General features: G+C 43.7%; 1 protein-coding gene across 3 annotated transcripts in view; it reads right to left on the minus strand.

Annotated features, from left to right (window-relative positions):
• The window catches only part of NR5A1 (nuclear receptor subfamily 5 group A member 1), a 190,610-nt gene that overhangs the window by 32,104 nt on the left and 137,056 nt on the right, over nt 1–21,450 (minus strand). For all 3 annotated transcript variants that reach the window (XM_030207821.1, XM_030207819.1, XM_030207820.1), the window contains exons 5-6: nt 17,282–17,401; nt 7,579–7,726 (exon numbers count right to left, since the gene is read on the minus strand). In XM_030207821.1, the coding sequence (XP_030063681.1) occupies nt 7,579–7,726; nt 17,282–17,401 (268 nt within the window). The remainder of the gene's footprint in view (nt 1–7,578; nt 7,727–17,281; nt 17,402–21,450) is intronic.

Here is a 21,450-nt window from a genome sequence, read left to right on the forward strand (position 1 = left end):
AAGGGGCTTTATGAAATAGGCTGAAAATAGGAGCCTTTTCCATCTCCACATTTAGGCAATCTGTTACAACATATCGTAAAAATAAGTATATAAGATGCAGTTTCATTTTAGGGTTTGTTCTGATTTAGAATCATCTGAGTTTTCTGTTAACAAGAGATCATATAGACCTGTATGCTTTGCTGCATGCAATTCTAGACTTCATTCTGGATGCATGTGAAGTCTCAAAAACAAATCCTTCCTGACAGACGTCACCAGACATATCGGCTGTATTTGTGTTTTTTCCCTTGTTCTTGATAAAATTACAAGATATTTCAGAAAGGTTTTGCCTAATTAACGTTTTAGTGACTCTGCTATCACTAACTTCACAGATCTCTTTAAGCCTGTTTGTCTTGAGAACTTAGCTTAGACTCTACAGTGTAATCACCAGTGTTAACTCCCACCAAGTCCAAGAGATAAATTCAGGGTCCATTTTCTAAAGAGTCTCCTTCTGAGCAGGTTGACTTATTTGTAGTCTTTGACCTTTATAAACATAACTGGAGGCAGGTCCTACACTTTGATACATTCAGAGGCTGATTTAACACTAAAATCAGAAGACATTTTCTTCCCAAATGGTTCAATGATGTAAATGTTAGCACCCCAACATCTTAACATCATCATAGAAACATAGAAACAAAGAAGCATGATGGCAGATAAAGGCCATATGAGCCATCCAGTCTGCCCATCCTCTGTAACCCCTAATTCTTCCTGTTCCTGTTCCTATGCGATCCCACATGCTTATCCCATGCCTTTTAAAATTCTGGAACAGTCCTCGACTCCACCATCTCCACCGGGAGGCCATTCCACGCCTCCACCACCCTTTCTGTGAAATAATATTTCCTTAGGTTACTCCTAAGCCTATTCCCTCTTAACTTTGTCATATGCCCCCTCATTCCAGAGCTCTTCTTCATTTGAAAAAGGCTCTCTTCCTGTACATAAATGCCCTTGAGATATTTAAACGTTTCTATCATGTCTCCTCTCTCTCTCCTCTCTTCCAGCGTATACATGTTGAGGTTCATAAGCCTGTCCCTATAATTTTTGCATTCAAGACCGCTTACTAATTTCATAGCCGCCCTCTAGACTGACTCCATCCTGTTTATATCTTTCCGTAGGTGTGGTCTCCAGAACTGCACGCAGTACTCCAAATGGGGCCTCATTAGAGACTTATACAACGGCACTATCACCTCCTTTTTCCTGCTGGCCATGCCTCTCTTTATGCACCCAAGCATCCTTCTTGCTTTGACTGTCGCTTTTTCTACCTGTTTGGAAGCTTTAAGGTCATCAGACACAATCACCCCCAAGTCCCGCTCTTCTTTTGTACACTGAATGTACGAAGGAAGAGTGGTCTAAAAGGCCCGTTGAAGCAAAGGAAAATAGAAAGATGTGACTTTATTTTAGTGGATTAGAAATTTATTACTGGATTCTGTAGGAATGTTGTGATTCACAAATCTGAACAAAATAAAGAAGAGTGGACAGCTAGTGCAGGGTTTAACCATCCACAATCAACAGACCTCAAATGTTAGACAATATCTCAATAGCCATAATGAGGGTTGTTTCAGCCACCTTTTCTAAATGTAAAGGGTATGTTATTTCAGAATATGTAGATTTGCAGTTGTATTTTGTTATAAAGAAGCAGCACCAATAAAAATGAGAGGTATTGTAAAACCCTTTTTGGCACATTATCAATTATATTCTTATTTCTAGAAATGCAATAAAAAGATTAATTTAAAAAACATTTGACACAGAGAATGCATGCGAGCAGCACCATTCGGTAAGAACTTCAAATCCATGCAAGGGTTCTTTGCAATATTGCATGGTACTGTTTCTGGCATTTTGATTTTACGCAAAACTCAGGCACCAACCTTTCGTGATAACTCCTCCATGCTCGGCACTGTTTGATCAAAACTCTCTGTTTCAGGCGGTGACTCTCACCAAGTTACATTAAGACAAGCGCTCTCTCTCTCTCTCTTTTATATATATATATAAACTAGGAATAATCTGACAAGTATTACAACATGAATCAAAGGCTCCAGCTTTCTGCCTTTCCAAGATACTGAAACAGAGTATTTCTATGTCTCATACTCTTGACTATCTTTAGAACTTTGTGGCTTTATATATTTTCTCCAAACACCTCTGATCATCTCAAGAGTTAAAGTTAGCTATAGAATCAAAAAGGTTTTGTTAATTAGTAACAGCCTTTACTAGAATACTAATTGGTAAAGGTTCAGAATTGTGGAACTTTCTTCCTCTGAAATTAAGAAAAATTATGGGCTATTTGAGTTTTTGGCAGCTTCTAAAAAGCTGGTTATTTACGAAACATCTAGAAATTATGGTTAATATTCGGTCAGCGATGGTCAGTACTTTTTAAAATGCTATTGTAAGCTAAATTAGCCCCAGAATTTCATTGCTGGGTCATGTCCGGGCACTGGCATTAAATATCTGGGTATGACCATAGTGCACCTGGCCACCGTAAGTTATGTGAGTCCAGGCTTAACATAAGGAGAAGTGTCAGTCTGATGTGCCCAATCTGTCCCTCCCCCCTTACAGATCCTCTCCGATCTCTGAAGCATGCCTTTCTAGACCCCTCTCATCAGTGGTGTGCTGGAGCCAGCTCGCACCGGCTCGCAAGAGCCGGTTGTTAACTTTGCTCGGCTCTTGCGAGCCGGTTGTTGAAACGCGCGAGCCGGCTCTTCTCCTCCCTCCCGATCCGGTCCTGTCTCTCCCTCCCGATCCCTCACGTCACCGACCCGACCTGACTCTCCGCATTCTTCGGGGCACCCGCTGCCAGAACTGACTCTCTCCCGCTGGCGCTGCCGGTTCGCACTTTAAAAATGGCCGCCGAGACTTCCAGAGGCGGCCTCGCGAGACTTCTGCTGAAGTCTCGGCGGCCATTTTGAAGTGCGAACCGGCCGGCAGCGGCAGCGCCAGTGGGGGAGAGTCAGTTCTGGCAGCGGGCAGGCAAGACTGCCTGCCCCGAAGAATGCGAAGAGACAGGTCGGGTCGGTGACGTGAGGGAGCGGGAGGGAGGGAGGGAGCGGGGAGGAGAATTTGCCAACAACTCAGGAGGGGGTGGCAGGGGAGAGAAGGGAGTCGCTGGGCATTTGTGGATGGGGGGGAATGGAGGGTCACTGAGTATGGCTGGGTGCATGCAGGGCAGGGGAGAGGAGGCAGGAGGGTCACTGCTGGACATGGGTGGATGGAGGGCAGGGGAGAGGAGGGTCACTGGGTATGGGTGCATGCAGGGCAGGGGAGAGGAGGGTCACTTCTGGACATGGGTGCATGCAGGGCAGGGGAGAGGAGGCAGGAGGGTCACTGCTGGACATGGGTGGATGGAGGGCAGGGGAAAGGAGGGTCACTGGGTATGGGTGCATGCAGGGCAGGGGAGAGGAGGGTTGCTGGGCATCGCTGCATGCAGGGTCACTGGACATGGGTGGATGGAGGGCAGGGGAGAGGAGAGTCACTGGGTATGGGTGTATGGAGAGCAGGGGAGAGGAGGGTCGCTGGGTGCATGCAGGGCAGGGGGAGAGAAGGGTCACTGGATATGGGTGGATGGAGAGGGGGGGAGAGAGAAGAAATGCTGAACGTGAATGGAGGGGAGGGAAGAGTGAGGAAGGAGATGAGATGAGGGAAAAGAAAGAGAGGAGAAAAACTGCACATGGGTGAAGAAAATAGGCAGAAGCTGAGGACCAGAAATGAAGAAGAAAGGAGGAAAGGAAAGAAATAAATGGAAAGGAAGCCCTGGAAACGGAGTTTAAGAGGACAGATAGCAGCAGAATCGGATACTGGGCCAGCATGATCAGAAAAACAGTCACCAGACAACAAAGGTAGAAAAAAAAGCATTTTATTTTCATTATAGTGTTTGGAATATGTTCACTTTGAGAATCAGGTGCTCAACATTAAAAGTTTATATTTATTTACTTATTTATGGCATTTTATCCCACATTAAACATGAATTAGATTGGAACCTGGGATCATTTAATTTTTTTTCCTGGAGTAATGCATTGCCCCCCCCCCCCAGGCTCTCTCCCCGGCTATAGCCAGCTCTGCAATCTGGGGGGGGGGCGCAGAGGGGGACGAGGGGTGCAGAGGGGGACGGGGGGGGGGCGCAGAGGGGGACCGGGGAGAGAGCCTGTTGTTAAACATTTACCAGCACACCACTGCCTCTCATCCTCAAAACATACTTCCTTCGATCTTCAACCCTCCCACTGACCCGAAGCAGGCCCCGCACCTCTCTAATCACATCCCAAAATGGAAGGCCCACCCACAATCCAAACCCCCATCCATTCCTGCACTCTCCCTCACACCTTTTTTGACCCCCCAGGACCTACACAAGGGAGATCCCTAGTAGCTAGAAGGATAGGGCCAGAGCAGTCCTCTTTCTGTTCCTGCTCAGTCAGCTCTGGGTGGCAAAATGGAGGTGTTGACCTCAAGTGGTAATCTCATAATACTACTGCTAGGGAGCAACCTTCCATATAAGAGGAACATCATGCCTTATAAGGAAGGCTGACCCCTAGCGGTAGTACCACAAAAGTACTGCTCTGGGTCAGCACTGCCATTTTGACAATTAGAGGGGCATAATCGAACGGGGCGCCCAAATTTTCCTCAGGACGTCCTCGCAGGACGTCCCCATGAAGGGGTGGGGAAACCCATATTATCGAAACAAGATGGGCATCCATCTTTCGTTTCGATAATACGGTCGGGGATGCCCAAATCTCAACATTTATGTCAACCTTAGAGATGGTCATCCCTGGTTTTCGGCGATAATGGAAACCGAGGACGCCCATCTCAGAAATGATCAAATCCAAGTCATTTGGTCGTGGGAGGAGCCAGCATTCGTAGTGCACTGGTCCCCCTCACATGCCAAAACACCAACCGGGCACCCTAGGGAGCACTGCAGTGGACTTCAGAAAAAGCTCCCAGGTGCATAGCTCCCTTACCTTGTGTGCTGAGCCACCCAACCCCCCCCCCCAAACCCACTCGCCACAACTGTACACCACTACCATAACCCTTAGAGATGAAGGGGGGCATCTAGATGTGGGTACAGTGGGTTTCTGGTGGGTTTTGGAGGACTCGCTGTTTCCTCCACAAGTGTAACAGGTAGGAGGGGGTGGGCTTGGGTCCTCCTGCCTGAAGTGCACTGCAGTACCCACTAAAACTACTCCAGGGACCTGCATACTGCTGTCATGGAGCTGGGTATGATATTTGAGGCTGGCATAGAGGTTGGAAAAAATATTTAAAAAAAAATTTTTAGGGTGGGAGGGGGTTAGTGGCCACTGGGGAAGTAAGGGGATGTCATCCCCGATTCCCTCCGGTGGTCGTCTGGTCATTTAGGGCACTTTTTTGTGGCTTGGTCGTAAAAAAAAGGACCAAATAAAGTCACCCAAGTATTTGTCAAGAACACCCTTCTTTTTTCCATTATCGGCCGAGGACGCCCATGTGTTAAGCACGCCTCAGTCCCGCCTTCACTATGTTTCCGACCCCCCCCCCCCCCCCCCCCATGAACTTTGGTCGTCCCTGCAACGGAAAGCAGTTGAGGACGCCCAAAATCGGCTTTCGATTATGCCGATTTGGGTGACCCTGTGAGAAGGACGCCCATCTTCCGGTTTGTGTCGAAAGATAGGCGCCCTTCTCTTTCGAAAATAAGCCTGTTAATGGTTTGGAAAATAGAGTTCTGGAAACCAACATGCTGTCAGATTTTATTCCTTTTTCTAGAAATTCATTGTAGGAGATAATGGCGATCATTTTCGAAGCAGATGGATATCTCAAAATGGCCAAAATAAATGGCTATCTGCCAAAAGACATCCAAATCACGATTTTTAGAAGACAGAATTTGGACATCCTATACTGCAGTCCATCCAAATAGCAAAGGGTTATAATGTAGACATATTTAGAGTAGGACTAGGGAGCACCCAAATTTAGGTCAACCAACAATAATAATTGAACAGAAAGAAATGTTCAAGTCAAAAAAGAAGAGTATCCTGTTTCAATCATGTCCAGGGTATAAAAAGGTGCCCTAATTGAGCAGCTGGTCACTGGAAGAATTAAGGCATGATCCCCCAGTGGTTACTGCCTCTTTCCATCACCCCTAAAAGTGACACCTGAAAGGGAAACTAGACTCCCTGACAACATCAGGTATTATGGGCATTCTGAACACTGCAGCACCCCGGGCCCAACCTCCAAGGGGGCCTGCTGCTGGCAAGCTGCTTCTTGCTGCCCACTTCTGGGTCTATCCTCCCCTGCTCCTGTGTGCCGCCCAGGACCCAGATGATTGCATTAGCGCGATATCGTCCTGACTTCCGGCACAGACAGGAGCAGGAGAGGACAGACTGTGGGAGCAGGCATGCAGGAAGCGTCTTGCCGGTGACAGGCCCAGGGCCCCCCTTGGAGGCAAAGACAGAAAGATAAGAGAGCAAGCGGGCGTACAGGAGCGGTGGTGCGAATGGGGGGGCAGCTTGCGGCGGTCCGGTTCTGCCCCAGGCCTGGCTATGTCTCTTGGTGGCCCAGCAGTGCAGTGGACTGTAATCCAGGGAACCCAGGTTCAAATTCCACTTCAACTCTCATTTATTTTTTAACCTTTAAATTGTGAGTCCTCAAGAAACAGAGACATACCTACTGTACCTAAATATTAAAGACATCTGCAAGCCAGAGAGCTACTGAGCTTGTGCACATTGAGGAACAGTAAGTATTTCCCTGTCTCTGGAGGGGTCACCTTTTAAAATAACATAGTTGAAGTGGAATATGAAACTGGGTGCTCTGGATTAAAGTACATTGCACTGACCAATAAGCTGCCCCTCTGCTCTACAGGGATATCTGCAGGGACATTTTTGTAGAAATGTTGCCAGCAAACACCCTTGACTCTGCTTTTTTGGTGTTCATAATTTTATTTTGGAAAATAACTGTTCATTTTGGACACTTTCACATTTTTCCTGTTTGAAAACATCTGTGAGATGTACCTTTTTTTGGACTTTATGAGCAGGACTTCCCAGTTCTGACTTGGACTTTCTTTTGAAAATTCTCCTCGATATCTTTATGATCTATTGAATTCTATCTATCTATTCTTGTATGGATTATATTAATCCTGGGAACGTAATGTGTAATCTCTTAACTATGTCTCTAATACTGATGTATTAGCTTGTTTTATTTATTATAAATTGATCCAGCTCTTCTGTAATCCATTTGGAACTTGCTGGGTAAAGCGGAATATTTGTGCTTAAATTTAATTTAATTACTTTGCATCTGTAACAGAAATTCTTTAAAAAGTGATGCTGCTATTATGCAACTGACGGAATCTCCATTTATTTCAGTTTAGCTATCAATCAATATGCAATGCATTTCAAAAATCAGAAGGACTCTGGTCCTTGTTGATCATGAAATGACCAATTATAGGGATTAAGGTAATTAACGTTTGCCCCTGTTATTCTCCAGTTCTCGGGGATGGCTGTTGGAGATTCACATAATGAAAACCAGTCACAGATAGGGAGAATAAAACAATGGGTGACATGACATGAGGAGAAAGAAAATTGCATTGTATGATGTACTTACCAAGGCTGAAGAGTATAAGAAACTTCAGGCAAACAAATTCTTGTCTATCGATTTGTAGTGAATGTAGCTGGATAATCAGGTCTCGTGCTCTCAGCACCAAATTATTCAGGGTGGCTCCAGCTTGAGTGGCAATTGTTGACACTTCGATCTAAAATCCAAGGAACACAAGAGAATGCAGCATTATACTCAAAATTAGAGAACTTTGTGCTGCTATTGCTAGTATTAATATCATTTTACTTAGTCTAATGCTGTGTTTTCAAGTGGCACTTGCCCATAGTGAGCTAGGCCTCAGTTTGGTGCGGTTTTATAGTCAGCTATCTTTGCTCATTGGAAACAGGACTATGAATCCCAGAATGCTTTGAGATGGGAGATCAGAAACCAGGGTTGGATTATACTGTCTCCAGTAATGTAGCCCCAACTTTTGTATAGGTTGCCCAAAATTAGGCACTTAATTTTGGTCCTGGATTGCAGATAATGTGTGTAAAGCAGGAGTTCTCAACCCAGTCCTCTGCACACACTTAGCCAATCAAGTTTTCAAGAAACCAACAATGAATTTGCAAAAGATAATTTTGCAAACCATGGAGATAGGGCATGCAAATCTATCTAATGTATCAGGGGCGTAGCCAGACCTGATATTTTGGGGAGACCCAGAGTTGACATGGGGGGGGGGGGGCACTAGGCATATAGGTGTGAGTAGTGCTTGAGGGGAGGGCACTAGGCATATAGGTGTGAGTAGTGCTTGATATACTCCTAAATAATGCCTTACAGTGCACTTGATAATGGATTTCTAAGTAAACAGCCTGTCCTGCATCAATATAAACTACATGCACACTTATGGAAACCTTGGAATCACTAACATTTTTAAACGAAGTTGCATTATCCCATAACTTAAACTTTGCCATTATAGTAGACTTGAGTCTAGTCAACCTCTCAACATATATCACAGTATCCTGGAAAGTAATTACTGCATTGGCACATATCCCTCAACTTTGCTTTATAATAAATATAAAATGCCTTATTAAGCTGTATTAATAAAATGTCTTCTTGTCCTTTCTACTGGTTCTACTGCTTTCTCTCCCTGGAGTTTCTGACAGTGTTCCTTCTACCTTCTTCTCCCTTACATGTAGAAGCCAGTTAATCTTTTAACTTATTAGTGGAACATAACCACAGAGGCATGGCATAGTCACATTTTCAATATGGTAATGCTAGAGCCCAGCTAAGGAACAGGCTATTCTGAGTTAGTCTTCATGTGGCTTACATTTGAAAATACAGTGAAACAGTATAATAGAATTCAATTATATCATGGGAGCAAGTAGATGGATGTCTGAAACATTTAACAAAGTTGAGATTAGCATATATACCAAACTGGGCATTTAAAAGTCTATCCTTTAATGATGCCACATGTTCAGAAATCATAGTCATATGTATAGACATGCACACACCAGAACAGGCATCCATACACACATTGCAAAAGTAAACAGCAATTTCTGCACAGTATATCCAAAACTTAATTTTATTTTCACATTTCCATCTTCCAAAATCCTAGGGACCTATTTACTAAGCAACGCATAGATGCGCTAGCATTTTTAGTGCATGCTAAAAACTAGTGTGCACTAATGCTAGAGACACCCATAGGAATATATGGGTGTCTCTAGCATTAGCACGTGCTAATTTTTAGAATGTGCTAAAAACACTAGCGTGCCTTAGTAAACAGGGCCCTTAGACAGCAGATGTACAGATCAGTAGGACCCAAAACAGTCCAAAGCAAGTAAAGTCAGAAACAACACAGTTTATACCTAATTGTTCAACCACCCTTAGGACTGACCTTTGGGTTTAAAAAGCAAAACCATGTTCATATAAGTACTGGATAAACTAATTAAAACAAAGTTTAAAGCAAATGCCCTTAATATGTTATACTTGGTAGCAATATTGAAACAGTGATGGAATATTCACATAGCAAGCATCCTGAGCCAACAGATTTATTTTCCAGTGAACATAGTTAACTTTGTATGAACTTGGTGGCTAATAGTGTGCCGAGCTGGCCAATACTGGCACATTTAGACTGACTCTGGACAGTTCTGCATGTAGGAAGCCTCCTTCCCTCATTATTCAAGATCTTTTCTGTGAAATAGTAGTAATAAAAAAAGGCAAGTGCATTTTTATAATATACCACTGCAATCAACAAAACAAAGGAAGCAAGTTCCCACATGCCATCTTTTTCTTTTGATGTAAGCACAGGAAAAAAAGGTGTTAAATGCTCCCAGGTCTCAACCTAATTAATTATTATTTTCTTTAACTGTACTTATAAATAGTAAGTCTGATTGCTAAGCACCTGATGTGCATAATGTCTGTTTTGGTGGCCCTTTACTAGGTGAATACAGAATACAGTGAGTCCCTATAACCAGCCCCTCCAAATGACACAATGATTACAATTTAGAACTAATTACTACTCTAACCGATGATACCAATTCTTCCTCTGTGTACATCTGTATGCCGCACAAACTGACATGTTGAAAAATATAAGCGAGATCAAATAAAAATGCCACCAACAATAAAGAACAACAACGTGGATAGAGATGCTGATAGATTTGCTTGCTTTGTTTGGGTAACGAGGATGACTGATGAATGGAGGAGAGGGAAAGAGAGACTAACCTCAAGGGCTTCAGCCTACTCAATCTAACCACCTTGGTCAGCTTTTTGACCATCCTATCCTGGTGCATTATGGGACTTGCAGCACCAATGTCAGTGGATAGAATCAAGGCCTTTGCTTGTCCCTGAGATCAGTAGCATGAATCTGGGATTCTGTCAGGTACTTGAGATTTGAATTGGCCTCTACTGGAAGCAGGATACTGGGCTAGATGGACCATTGGTCTGACCCAGTGTGGCTGTTCTTATGTTCTTAACTATGGGCACCCAATACAGAACTCCACCTTTAGTGTTAGAGGGCAGTTTTGCTGGTGTAGTACATGCAGGAGAACCAAAAATGTTCTAGAAAGCATGTTCATTGCATGGGCAGAGCTATGCTACCAGGCTATCCACTCCTACACTAGCTGAGATCATATTTATGCACCTTTTTTAACTATGTCATCTTCTGCTACTCTATCTTATCTATCTATACGGCTCATTTTCAAAGCACTTAGACTTACAAAGTTCCATCGGTTACTATGCAACTTTGTAAGTCTAACTGCTTTGAAAATATGCCTCTATATGTTCTATCTTGCTTATACCCTATGTTGTCCATTAAAATATTTTATTACGTATTGTTTTGACAATTTAAGTAGAACACTATGCCATACTTTATATTATTTGAATATTTTTACTGCTGTAATTGTCAATTGCTTATGTTTGACTTTTTCTTGCCTTACATCGCCTTAAGTGAATTCTTTCACAAAGATGGTAAATAAGTTCTAATAAATACATTTCATTTAAGGAAAGAAAAGAAGAGTGAAGTAAAGGGTAGTAAGAAATTGATAGCCATTCATGTGAGAGTATGATTGTGGGAGTTAGTGCATCCTCTGATAGCTGTCAGTACACAATTGGTATATGCCTTTTCGAATAGGTGAGTCTATTTAAATTTTGGATAGGAGAGTTTGAGACAAAGTGCAAATGGGAGGGACTTCCAGAGGGAAGGAGAGAGCCAGAAAAAGGGCTTGGGTTTAGGATGGGATCGGAGATGGTTATCATTAAAGTGGGGCATAGGGAATGATTAAGGAGGACAAGTAAGAAGGGATGCCTGAGTAGAGTACCTTGTAAGTAAGGACAAGGACTTTATAATGTACTCAGGCTGAAAAGCCTACTCTATCAGAGCACTTATGTGGGTAAGTGCTCTTATAAAATACTAGTGTAAGTCAGCATCAATGTGCCCAAATTTAGGTTCACACTTTTATGCCATGTCAATAGCAGGTAAAAATGTGCATACCTAAATGTGATAGTTAGGCACATAACATAGTATTCTGTAAGTTAACCCTCGGATTCTATATATGGTGCTGAGATTTTGGCACCAAAATTTGTGGACTGATTAATGATCGGCATACAAATTAATTAGCTTATGAGCAAACTGATTGCAATTCATTGATGTTAACACTCAGTTATTACAGTCGATTGGCAATAACTGAAATTTGTGCGCATCTTCCCATGCCCTATTCCATAACTCTGTGTGACTAAATCCCCTACTGCGCAACTCAAAAAGGGGCATGGCCAGGGGAATGACAGAGGCATTCCTAAATATTGTGAACAGAGTTATAGAATAGCCCCATTTCTGCACCAAAATGCCCAGAGCATTTATATGGTCTATGTCCCAGAAATACGAAAGAAAGACCATGATCAAGTATATAATATCATGTTCATTATTGACTTAAATCTTTAATTGATAACAAATGTGCTTGTTGAGCAGACTGAATGGACCAGTTTTCAGCTGGTGTAAATACTGGCACTCAACTGTTTATACAATAGTGAATAGCACCCTGGACTGATTTTTTCTGGCACTGAAATCTCAGTGTAAATGTGGGCCCCCACCTATGTCTCACCCAAGCTTCTCCCCCTGGAAATGCAACCTTCCACTTATACACTAAGGTAGTTGTGTAACAGTCATGCACGTAACTGCTGGTATTCTACAACTTTACATGCATAACTGGAGTCTAACTTTAGGCAAGCTGTTATTGAATGAGGGGGTATATGTGACTGTCTGTGGGAAAAGATGGCGAGTCGTGGCTCCATTCTGAACTTTAACTTTCAGTCTCTCAAAAATTACTAAGCAGTCACATGTTTGAATTTCTGTAATGTTTTCAGTTTATTCACATAAAAGGATGGAGATTACATTGTTGCATTACACATTGTTTGCTCTAATAGAAATCATTAAAACCTCATTTTTTTTGTTTCTAGTGACTTTAGTCATGTTTTCCCAGAAACAGTTACATATGCTCACTGCATGCATGGAGCACATAAGCATTTCTGTAGTGGGTGATACTGCAATATGGACATGCTTGCAACTGTTTTCTGTTTATTAGATTAAAAATATATATATCCACAAAAGATTTCCAAAGGTGTACCCTGGAAACTGTTGTGAAAAAATGAAGTTTTGCGTCTCCAACTGGATGGCGGCTGTAGCACTGTGTGGGATACAACTTCTCCCGTCCCCCAGCTGGGCAGAGAAAGGTGCCAGGTGGCATCAAAAGTCAACAGCAAAGGAATGAAAGGGAACATGCCTATGAGAAAGATCTCACGAATGGAGTGTGTTCCTATTTTAGGAAGACGCAATGAAGGCGTCTCTGTTCCCAGGGCCGATTATCCCTTTGTTGGGCCCCTCATCTGTTTTCCCTCTTCTAGGCCCCCTTATTAATTCTTGATCTCATTAGCACCAATATAAACTCCCTCCGCTGCCAAGTGTAGCACAAAACCCTGCCATAAACATATTCAGGGTAGCACATCTGCCACATCATAACATCACTAGCAAGCAGGACTTAGAGTTGCAACCTTTCCTACTCACTAATATGGAACTACCCTGATCAGTCAGTATTTACTGCTCACAAAGCAGCTTTAGTATCCAAATATAATATCAAATATTTTGGGTCCCAAAAAGAAAAAAGACTGCCCACAAAATTTTGCAAGGCATTTAACAGGAAATCGAAGAAAGAACTGTCCCCCTTTGGACTGAACTTCTTGCTGTAACTATAAGAAAGCCCCCCTTCTCTCCTGCACCTGCTTAGAGATGTCAGAAATTATCTATATTTGCTGTTCCAAAAATTGTACCTGACTCTCAATATAGAGTCTTTATCTAACTCAAACATAAAAGTCACTAGAAGAGTTCTTGGCAACCTTTCCTTTGAAAAGGTTTGCTTGCAACACTTATTGGCCCTACACAGATACTGCACCCTAGAAAGATCCCTTGCCCTGGTTACACAGGAAAACAGACTGACTCTCAGCAAATATAGAAAACATGGGCCATAAATAAGAAAGAGAAACAGACAAAAGCTGAGTTGGAAACTCCACGAAGCTTGAATTCTAGTTACCCCAAGACTCCTCTGGATTAATTCAGAAGACAGATTCTCATACTTTCATCTTCCCAACTCCCTTCCTCTTCCCAGGAAAAAACCCAGGATTTTTCTCCTTCCATCTCCAGGATGGACCTCAACATTCTTCAGTTCCCACAACCCCTTTCACCAGGTTGGACATCAGCATGATTCCTTTCCTAGCTCCAGCTCCCTAGAATGCCTAGCACTTCCCCCTTCTCAATCTCGATCTTCAGGATGGACCCCAACATTCCTCCCTCACCCAGGAAGACCTCAGCACTCTCCCCCATTGCCCCTTTTCCAGCATCCCTTTAGTACAGAACAAAACCGCTTAATAGAATGCCTCACTACTCCCAGCTGACTCTGTAAAGTGGATATCTACTCATGTTGCCCTTAAATCTTTGCTCCCAAGTGACTGACTCTCTCCCTTCCTATATGAGCTAAACTAGACTTAGATAATTGTGCAGCAATCAGCAAAGAATCCATTGGACAATTAGGGAAATCCAAGTAGCAAGGAGTTGATGCACTGCCCTCTGTGCAGTTCAGCGAGTGAGGGGACATTCTACCTAAACAGCCAATGAGGACTGGCACAGGGGAGTACAAGGCAGGGGTGTAGCCAGCAGTCCATTTGGGGGGGGGGGGCAGAGAAGTGGACTGGGAGGGCATGCATTTCCTTTCTGTTCTCTACCTCCCCATGCAGGTCCTCCGTCTCTCTCTGCTCCCCTCCCCCCCCCCCCCCGTGTGGGTCCAGGCCAGCATCTATCTCTGCTGCCATTCGCTTGTACTCCCCCACCATGCAGGACCAGTATCTCTCTGCTCCCATCTCTCCAGTGGTTCTCCAGTCCTGATGTGTGACTGGTAGAGGCATTGAAACAGACTTTCTGTGGCAAGTCCTGCAAAGGCCTTTCTTTAGTCATGTCCCCCTCTTGTGATGTAACTTCCTGTGGGTGGATGTGACAGAGGAAAGGCCCTGGCAGGACTGGCTATACATAGTTTGTTTCCATACCTCTGCAGGTCACACACTGTGACTGGAGGACCAGCTGCAGAGACGGGTGGAGCAGAAAGAGATGCTGGATCCACACGGGGTGTGGCAGGAAGAGCAAGCAGGAGCAAGCAGCTGCAGAGATCAATGCCAGACCTGCACAGTGGGGTAAGGGAAGGAGCTGCTATTTTGGAGGGGGCCTGAGCCTAAGGTGGGGGGCCACCGGGCCAGACCCCCAAGCCCCCCCTCCCATGGCTATACCACCGGTACAAAGTGATGCAAACAGCAGATAAGAACCAGGGCCAGTGTAGTGAGATGAGCTGCTCTAGCAGCACTTAGCTGAGGCAGGAGCGGGGACAACCTCCCCTCATTTTTCAGGCTCAGGATGGCAGGTTAATGTCAGCAACATGAGGATAGCTCCTGAGTGGCCTGCTGTGGTACATGCATATGCACTGGAAAGGCAGAGCCAAACAATGGAGATGCAGGGTTGCATTGTTGTGCTGATAGCAGCTATTGGACTTGCTGTAGCTGCTAGTGACACACTGAGGGTTGGACAGGAGGACTGACTCACCCACACAGGGGAGGGTTGGAAAGCTGAAGATAGCTGGATGCTTTTAAGATTTCTTAGCCTTCTTTTTGGCTTCCACACTTTAAAGCAAAAATCTGCACAGTCCAGAAAAAAAATCAGGGGCATGGGCAGTCAGTCATCTATTCATATCTGACAGAGTCCCCTAAATAGCTGGGCTGTAGGCATTCAGTCTATACCTTAACATATCCTGCTTATTGATACTAAACCTCACTGGAAAAAAGTTTATATGGCACCTACAGACAGATCCTAGGTTGGCTGCCACCCGGGGCGGATCACCGATGCGCACCCCCCCCCCCCCCCCCCAGCACAATGACACCCCCCCCCCTCCCCGGGTGCATTCTTAGCTGCTGGGAGCAGCCACACGGCTCTCGGCTCTGCTGGCTCCCTGCTTCCTCTGCCCCAGAACAGGAAGTAACCTGTTCTAGGGCAGAGGGAGCAGGGAACCAGCGGAGCCAACAGGCGCACAGCTGCTCTTTGCACCCCTCCAGCGGCATGCACCCGGGGTGGACCACCCCCACCGCCCCGCCCTTGGTACGCCGTTTTTTACAGACATTATTTGCAAATGACAGAGCCAATTCTAACGAATCTATGGTCTGTTCCCACTGCAGCCATTTGTTTCCATATTCTCTCATCCGTTTTTGTAAATACAGATATGAAAAATAGCTCAGGAATCAGAAATTATCCTGTCACTGCTGCTGAAAGTCTATGCTTTATGGACACATTGTATCTATCTACAGATCACTGTTGCTCCCTCTTTATACATCAACAATTCTGAAACCCAAAAACAAAACAAATAGCATCTGCTTGGGTCAGTTTTGTTTCATGCAAGAGGTTCCAGCAGAACAGTGAGCACAAATCACATTGCAGACTGTCCTTCTTAAACAGTGCTCTAGAAGTTGGCATGGAACCAAGTAGGAGACCTGAGTTTGATTCCTTAACATGGATTCTGCTCCTGACACTGGAAAAGCTCCAAAGGAGAGACAGTCTCAACCAGTACACAACAGCGACATCTAGTGGTCAGACTCTGCAGGTTCAGCATGGTTTTGATGTGCGCTGATTCCCCCTTTTACCGCAGCGAGTAAAGAGCTGGCCATTTTTGGGGAAAAGAAATGGCCGTGCGGTAAGTGAACCACTTACCGCACAGTCGTTTCGGTGGGGAGCCCTTGATGGCAGTAAGGGCTCCCGCGCTAACCCGGCACTGCCAGATTACTGCTGGTTAAGTTCCAGCACTACAAGAATCTAAAAAATTACTCTAGCGCCGGAAATGGTGCATGCTGGGGGTGGGAACTACTGCCGGACTCCTGCGGTAGCCCGGCGATAGTTCTAGATTTGTGTGTGGCAACACCAACCCTTTAGTAAAAGGACCTCTGAAGAAATGGCCAAGCAATCCTGTTTGACAAAACACAATGTTTGACTTGTTAGCCATGTTCTGCTTTCTCACCTTTTATCCTGTGGACCTACTGTATCAAATATTTTCCCCATGTAAACAGTGAAAAAGACATCATGGTGGTCTCAAAAGTTCATGTTCAGTATGCATTTATGGACAAAATTTTAATTGATTCAATAAAAGGTATTAATCTGGGCAAAGATTCTTACAAACAAGGGTAGACAGAACATGGGAATCAACAGGTCTTGTTTCTGTTTGTTTGTGTTTGTGTTTGTGTGTGTGTGTGTGTGTGTGTGTGTGTGTGTGTGTGTGTGTGTGATCATTGTCAACATCTAGATGAAACCTAGTTTCAGTCATCTGTGCCAACATTTCAAAATGATTGGGGGTGCCACACAGAATACACACTACTGCTCCCTAAACAAAAATGAAGGAGCTTGCTCAATCTTGGGGTGCTCAGCACCCAATGCATTCACAGAAATGGCTCTTATGGTTTCAGTTCTTATTTTAATGTGCCAAATACCTACACTATTTTTCCATCCTAGAATTTTTAAGTGAATCTGGAAATAGAAGAAAGCTTTAAAGCACATCAAACTTGATTGGGAGGAGACAATGGTCCTTCAAAGAAGGTACTTCTATCCATGTTGAGTTCTCCTACTGCCTTCTTTATGGGCAAAGCCTAGGGCAAAGATTTCACTAAACAAAATGGAGATTGTCTAATTTGAAAATAAGGCTGTTACCTCTTGCCCTGTAACGAGAAGTATGCTGTTTTCCTTCCCGTGCTGCAGCTGTCTAAAGATGTGATCAAATACCAGGAGCTCACTCCAACAATTATGCAGCAAGATCATTTGGTCACCTACCTAGAACAGAATGAAAAACAGATCAACATCTGATGAGGGATTGCCCAAGTCATTTTACCAATACAAAATTAAACAGTCCACAGAAAGGAGGTTGTGATTGGAATGCCATTTGTAGATGTGGGAAATTTCTTCAAACGAGCAAACTCTTCAGAAACAGACTAGGGATGCTCGATATGAAGTTTTGACTTTTATTAATGGCTCTTAATGATGACTCGACACTGTACCATGTTTCGGCACAGACATGCCTGCCTCAGGAGTCTCTGATTGATATAGATTGAGAGTCACAATGGTGAAAATCACACTAAAGCCTGTCTTCAAAGGCTAGAGTGCTACAATAAGGGTCTTAGAAAACACCGTTTGTGGATCAGATAAAAGTCTCTGAAACTTGTGCTGCTTATCAATGCCTGTAGGACCTACCAATGCCGTGGGACCTTGGTGTTCTTTCCACCTGTGTGGGTTTTCTTGAAATGAGCAAAGACATTACTGAACTTCACATAATAAAGGCAATTCTATAAGCGGTCATCTTAAGTTAGGCCCCAATAGTGCATCTAGGTTATAGAATTGTAGCACTTATGAGTATAACTGGCATTTATGTGCATAAGTGCTAGATTCTATAAACAGTCCCTCCGACATTCAGCACTATTTAACCAGTCAGAAAAGGCTGCTGTCCAGTTGTATAATGTTTTTATAGCTAACCGTGAATATCCAGCAGGAGATAACCGACTATTTCACAGTAAATATTTGCAGTTAGCAGCTACCACTATACCAGCTTTTTTGCACGACTTACCTAGTTAGGTGTGGATATTCAGCGCCAGACCAGATAAGATTGGCAGCTATATGAGACCACATAAATGGCAGCCCTATCTTTAACCACTATATCTTAACCAGTCAGCCGCTGAATATCAGCTTAACCAGTTAAAGGTTTGGCAACCAAAAAAACCCTGGATAGTCAATGCCAGTCGCCGGAAATAGCCCAGCATTGAATATCCAGATTTAACACTGGTAGCAGGCATAGCCTTTGGTGCAACTGTACAGGGGCATACACATGGATAGAACATGGGTATGTCAAGGGCATGTTGCTTAGCAACACATACAACTTATAAAATTGTGTCAGTTGGATCTGTTGCATAGCACATTTACGCACATCCACTTACACCAGCCATTGACCTGGCTTAACTGGGCACATTTAATTTTTGGCATGCCAATGTGTGTATTCTATAACCATTAGGCCACCTGAGGTGGCACTCTCCCTTTCCCTCCTCAACCCTCTTCCCCACGTTTACCTTATTTTTTTTTCTTTTCCAAAAGGCAGCAGTGGCAGCGGCAGCAATGCCCATAGACTGCCCTGCTGCCTGCACTGGCACCTTCTCCCTACCGCAGCCCGCCTCTTGATGTAACTTCCTGTTTCCTCAGAGGCAGGATGCAGTAGAGCGAAGAGGCTGGTGCCGGCAGCACCATGGGAAGGCAGCCTATGGGAATCCAGGTATAGGCACAGGCAAGTGGAGGCAGCATCTCATTCCTGCTTCGGGCAGCAGATTGCTTTGGACTGCCCCTGTCTATAACAGCTTAGGTGCACCCTTAAGCCATTACAGAATTAGAGCTAAGCATGCCTACATATTAGTACTATTTCATTGAATTGCCACCAATGTATTCTGAATTATTATCTTATGCGTATACGGCCAGATTCTATAAATAGTGCTCACAAATGGGTGCAGGAAAACATTGGCGCTAAGCGCAATCCGATAAAATGCACACACATCTTATAGAATCACGCTTAGACCTGATTTCTGAGCCATAGCTTTGGATTCCAGAGTTACGCCTGCTGTAAGCTAATGTAAATGCTGGAGCCCAAGATGAATGTGCTGACCAATGATTCTGTAACAATGCACGTAACTTCTTGGAACACCCCTGAGATACCCATGCCTCTCCCATGACCATGGCCACGCCCACTTTCAAGTTGCATGTTATAGAACAGCACACAGCCAGATGTGCATGCAAATCCTAATTGGTGCTAATTAACATCAATAATTGGTTGTTAGTGGTCATTTCGGTACTGTGCCCAAATTTAGAATCTGGGGAATAGTGCTTCCATCTGGACTACTGAAGTATTAGACTTATCGGACAGAAAGTTTTCTGAACCGTATGTACTGTAAGTGATTGGGACTGTGCATTACATGTGCCTCAGAAGCAGAGATCTTCAAACCAGCTATAAGCAATGCATTTCTCGTGGCCTAACTTAAAGCATTTTTGACAACCTTCTGAGAGCTATTCTCCCTGTATCAGTCTGTGCAAAATGAGCTCTTTGGTGAGTATTCATATGCTTCTTTAAATAGATGAATGAAGACGCAACCATCTTGATTAAAACTGTGGAATTGTCATGCTAGTCTACTTATATGTAGACATGTGAGGGGCAATTTTACAGAAGAGAGTTGAAGAAGAATCTTCAAAAATTCACTTGTTTTATAACGGTAACATAGGTGCCTATGGAGTTTATTTTTTAAGCATATGGATGTCTCAAAATGCCCGAATGAATGTCCATGTTCTTGAAATATCCAAATCCTGATTTTGCAAAGGCAGAAAATGGACCAACACTGTAGTATATCCAAACAGCAAGGGGGTATGTTCTGGGCTTGTTTTGGGAGGGTCCAAAATTAGGACAGCCAACAGTGATAACCATTTGGGAAGAAACGTCCAAGTCTAAAAAGAAGAACATCCTTAGATAGATCCGTTTCAATCACATCTAGGGTACAAAAAGATGCTCTGATTAAGCAGCTGACCACTGGAGGAATTAAGGCATGACACCTCCTTAATTCCCCAGAAGTTGCTGTCCTCCTCATTCTCCCCTGAAAGTGAAACTGGAAAGGAATACCAGGCTTCAGTTATTATGGCTATTCTGAACAGAGTAGCATGCAGATCTGAGGAGAGGCTTAGTGGTTAGTGTGACAGACTGTAAACCATGGGACCTGGGTTCAAATTCCACTTTAACACTTTTATTATTTTTTTTTAATTGTGTGCCCTCCAGGAACAGAAAGATACCTACTGTGCCTAAATATATAAGCCACCTGAAAGCCTGAAGGCTATTGAAGTGGTGTACATTCACGTGCTAGGTATTTTTCTGTTCCTGGAGGGCTCACAATTACAACATAAAGGAATTAAAATGGTACTTGAATCCGGGTCCCGTGGTTTACAGTCCACCGCACTAACCGTTAGGCTGCCTCTCTGCTCTGCAAGAACACCTGTGTGGCTATTCTTCTAAGAATGCTACCAGACAGATGTTCTTGTCCTTGCTTTCATATGTTGGACATTCCAGTTTAAAATGGCTGTTCATCACAGACGTCCTCAGCACACGGAGGTCAATCTTATGGGGGGGGGGGGGGGGGGTTGAAAAGGAAATGCTGACACATTTCCTGTTGAAAATACATGAGAGATGGACATCCGTTTTGAGCGTAAGAAGCTAGACGTTTCTATTCTGACTTGGATGTCCTTTTGAAAATGCCCTTTTATAAAATAGGCACCTAGAACCAGTCCCAGTAGCACGCAAATCCTCTCGCACAAAATTACAGCTGCTCTGAAGAATAAATTTCTGCGTGGTATATAGAATAAGCCACTGGGGTACGTATTAATTGCTTTTTAAAATGTATCTATTGATGTTTTATATGGTGGTTTATTATTATATATGTTTATATTATGTGGTCTATGTATTATTTATATAGCTTTTAGATTTTATGGTATATCAAGCCCCTGATGCAGCCCTCTAGGAGAGTGAAACACAGCCATGTCAGGCTCTTACATTTAAGATTTTGTGCTGAATAAATTTGCTTCTTTGCCATTTTCAAAACAAAAAGTGCTAGATTCTGTATATGGTGCCCAAAATATCTGCACGGAAAAGAATTACGCCTAGGCATATTCTCTATAGTATGCCTAAATTTTATAGAATAGACTTCAATTTCCACGTGGTATATGGAATACACTAAACGGCCTGCCACATGACTAAATGTGGTCACATCCAATTAGGCCATGTTTTAATTGGTGGAAATCCCGATGCCTAA

The sequence above is a fragment of the Microcaecilia unicolor genome, chromosome 6 (genome assembly GCF_901765095.1).
Source record: "Microcaecilia unicolor chromosome 6, aMicUni1.1, whole genome shotgun sequence".
NCBI lineage: Eukaryota > Metazoa > Chordata > Amphibia > Gymnophiona > Siphonopidae > Microcaecilia > Microcaecilia unicolor.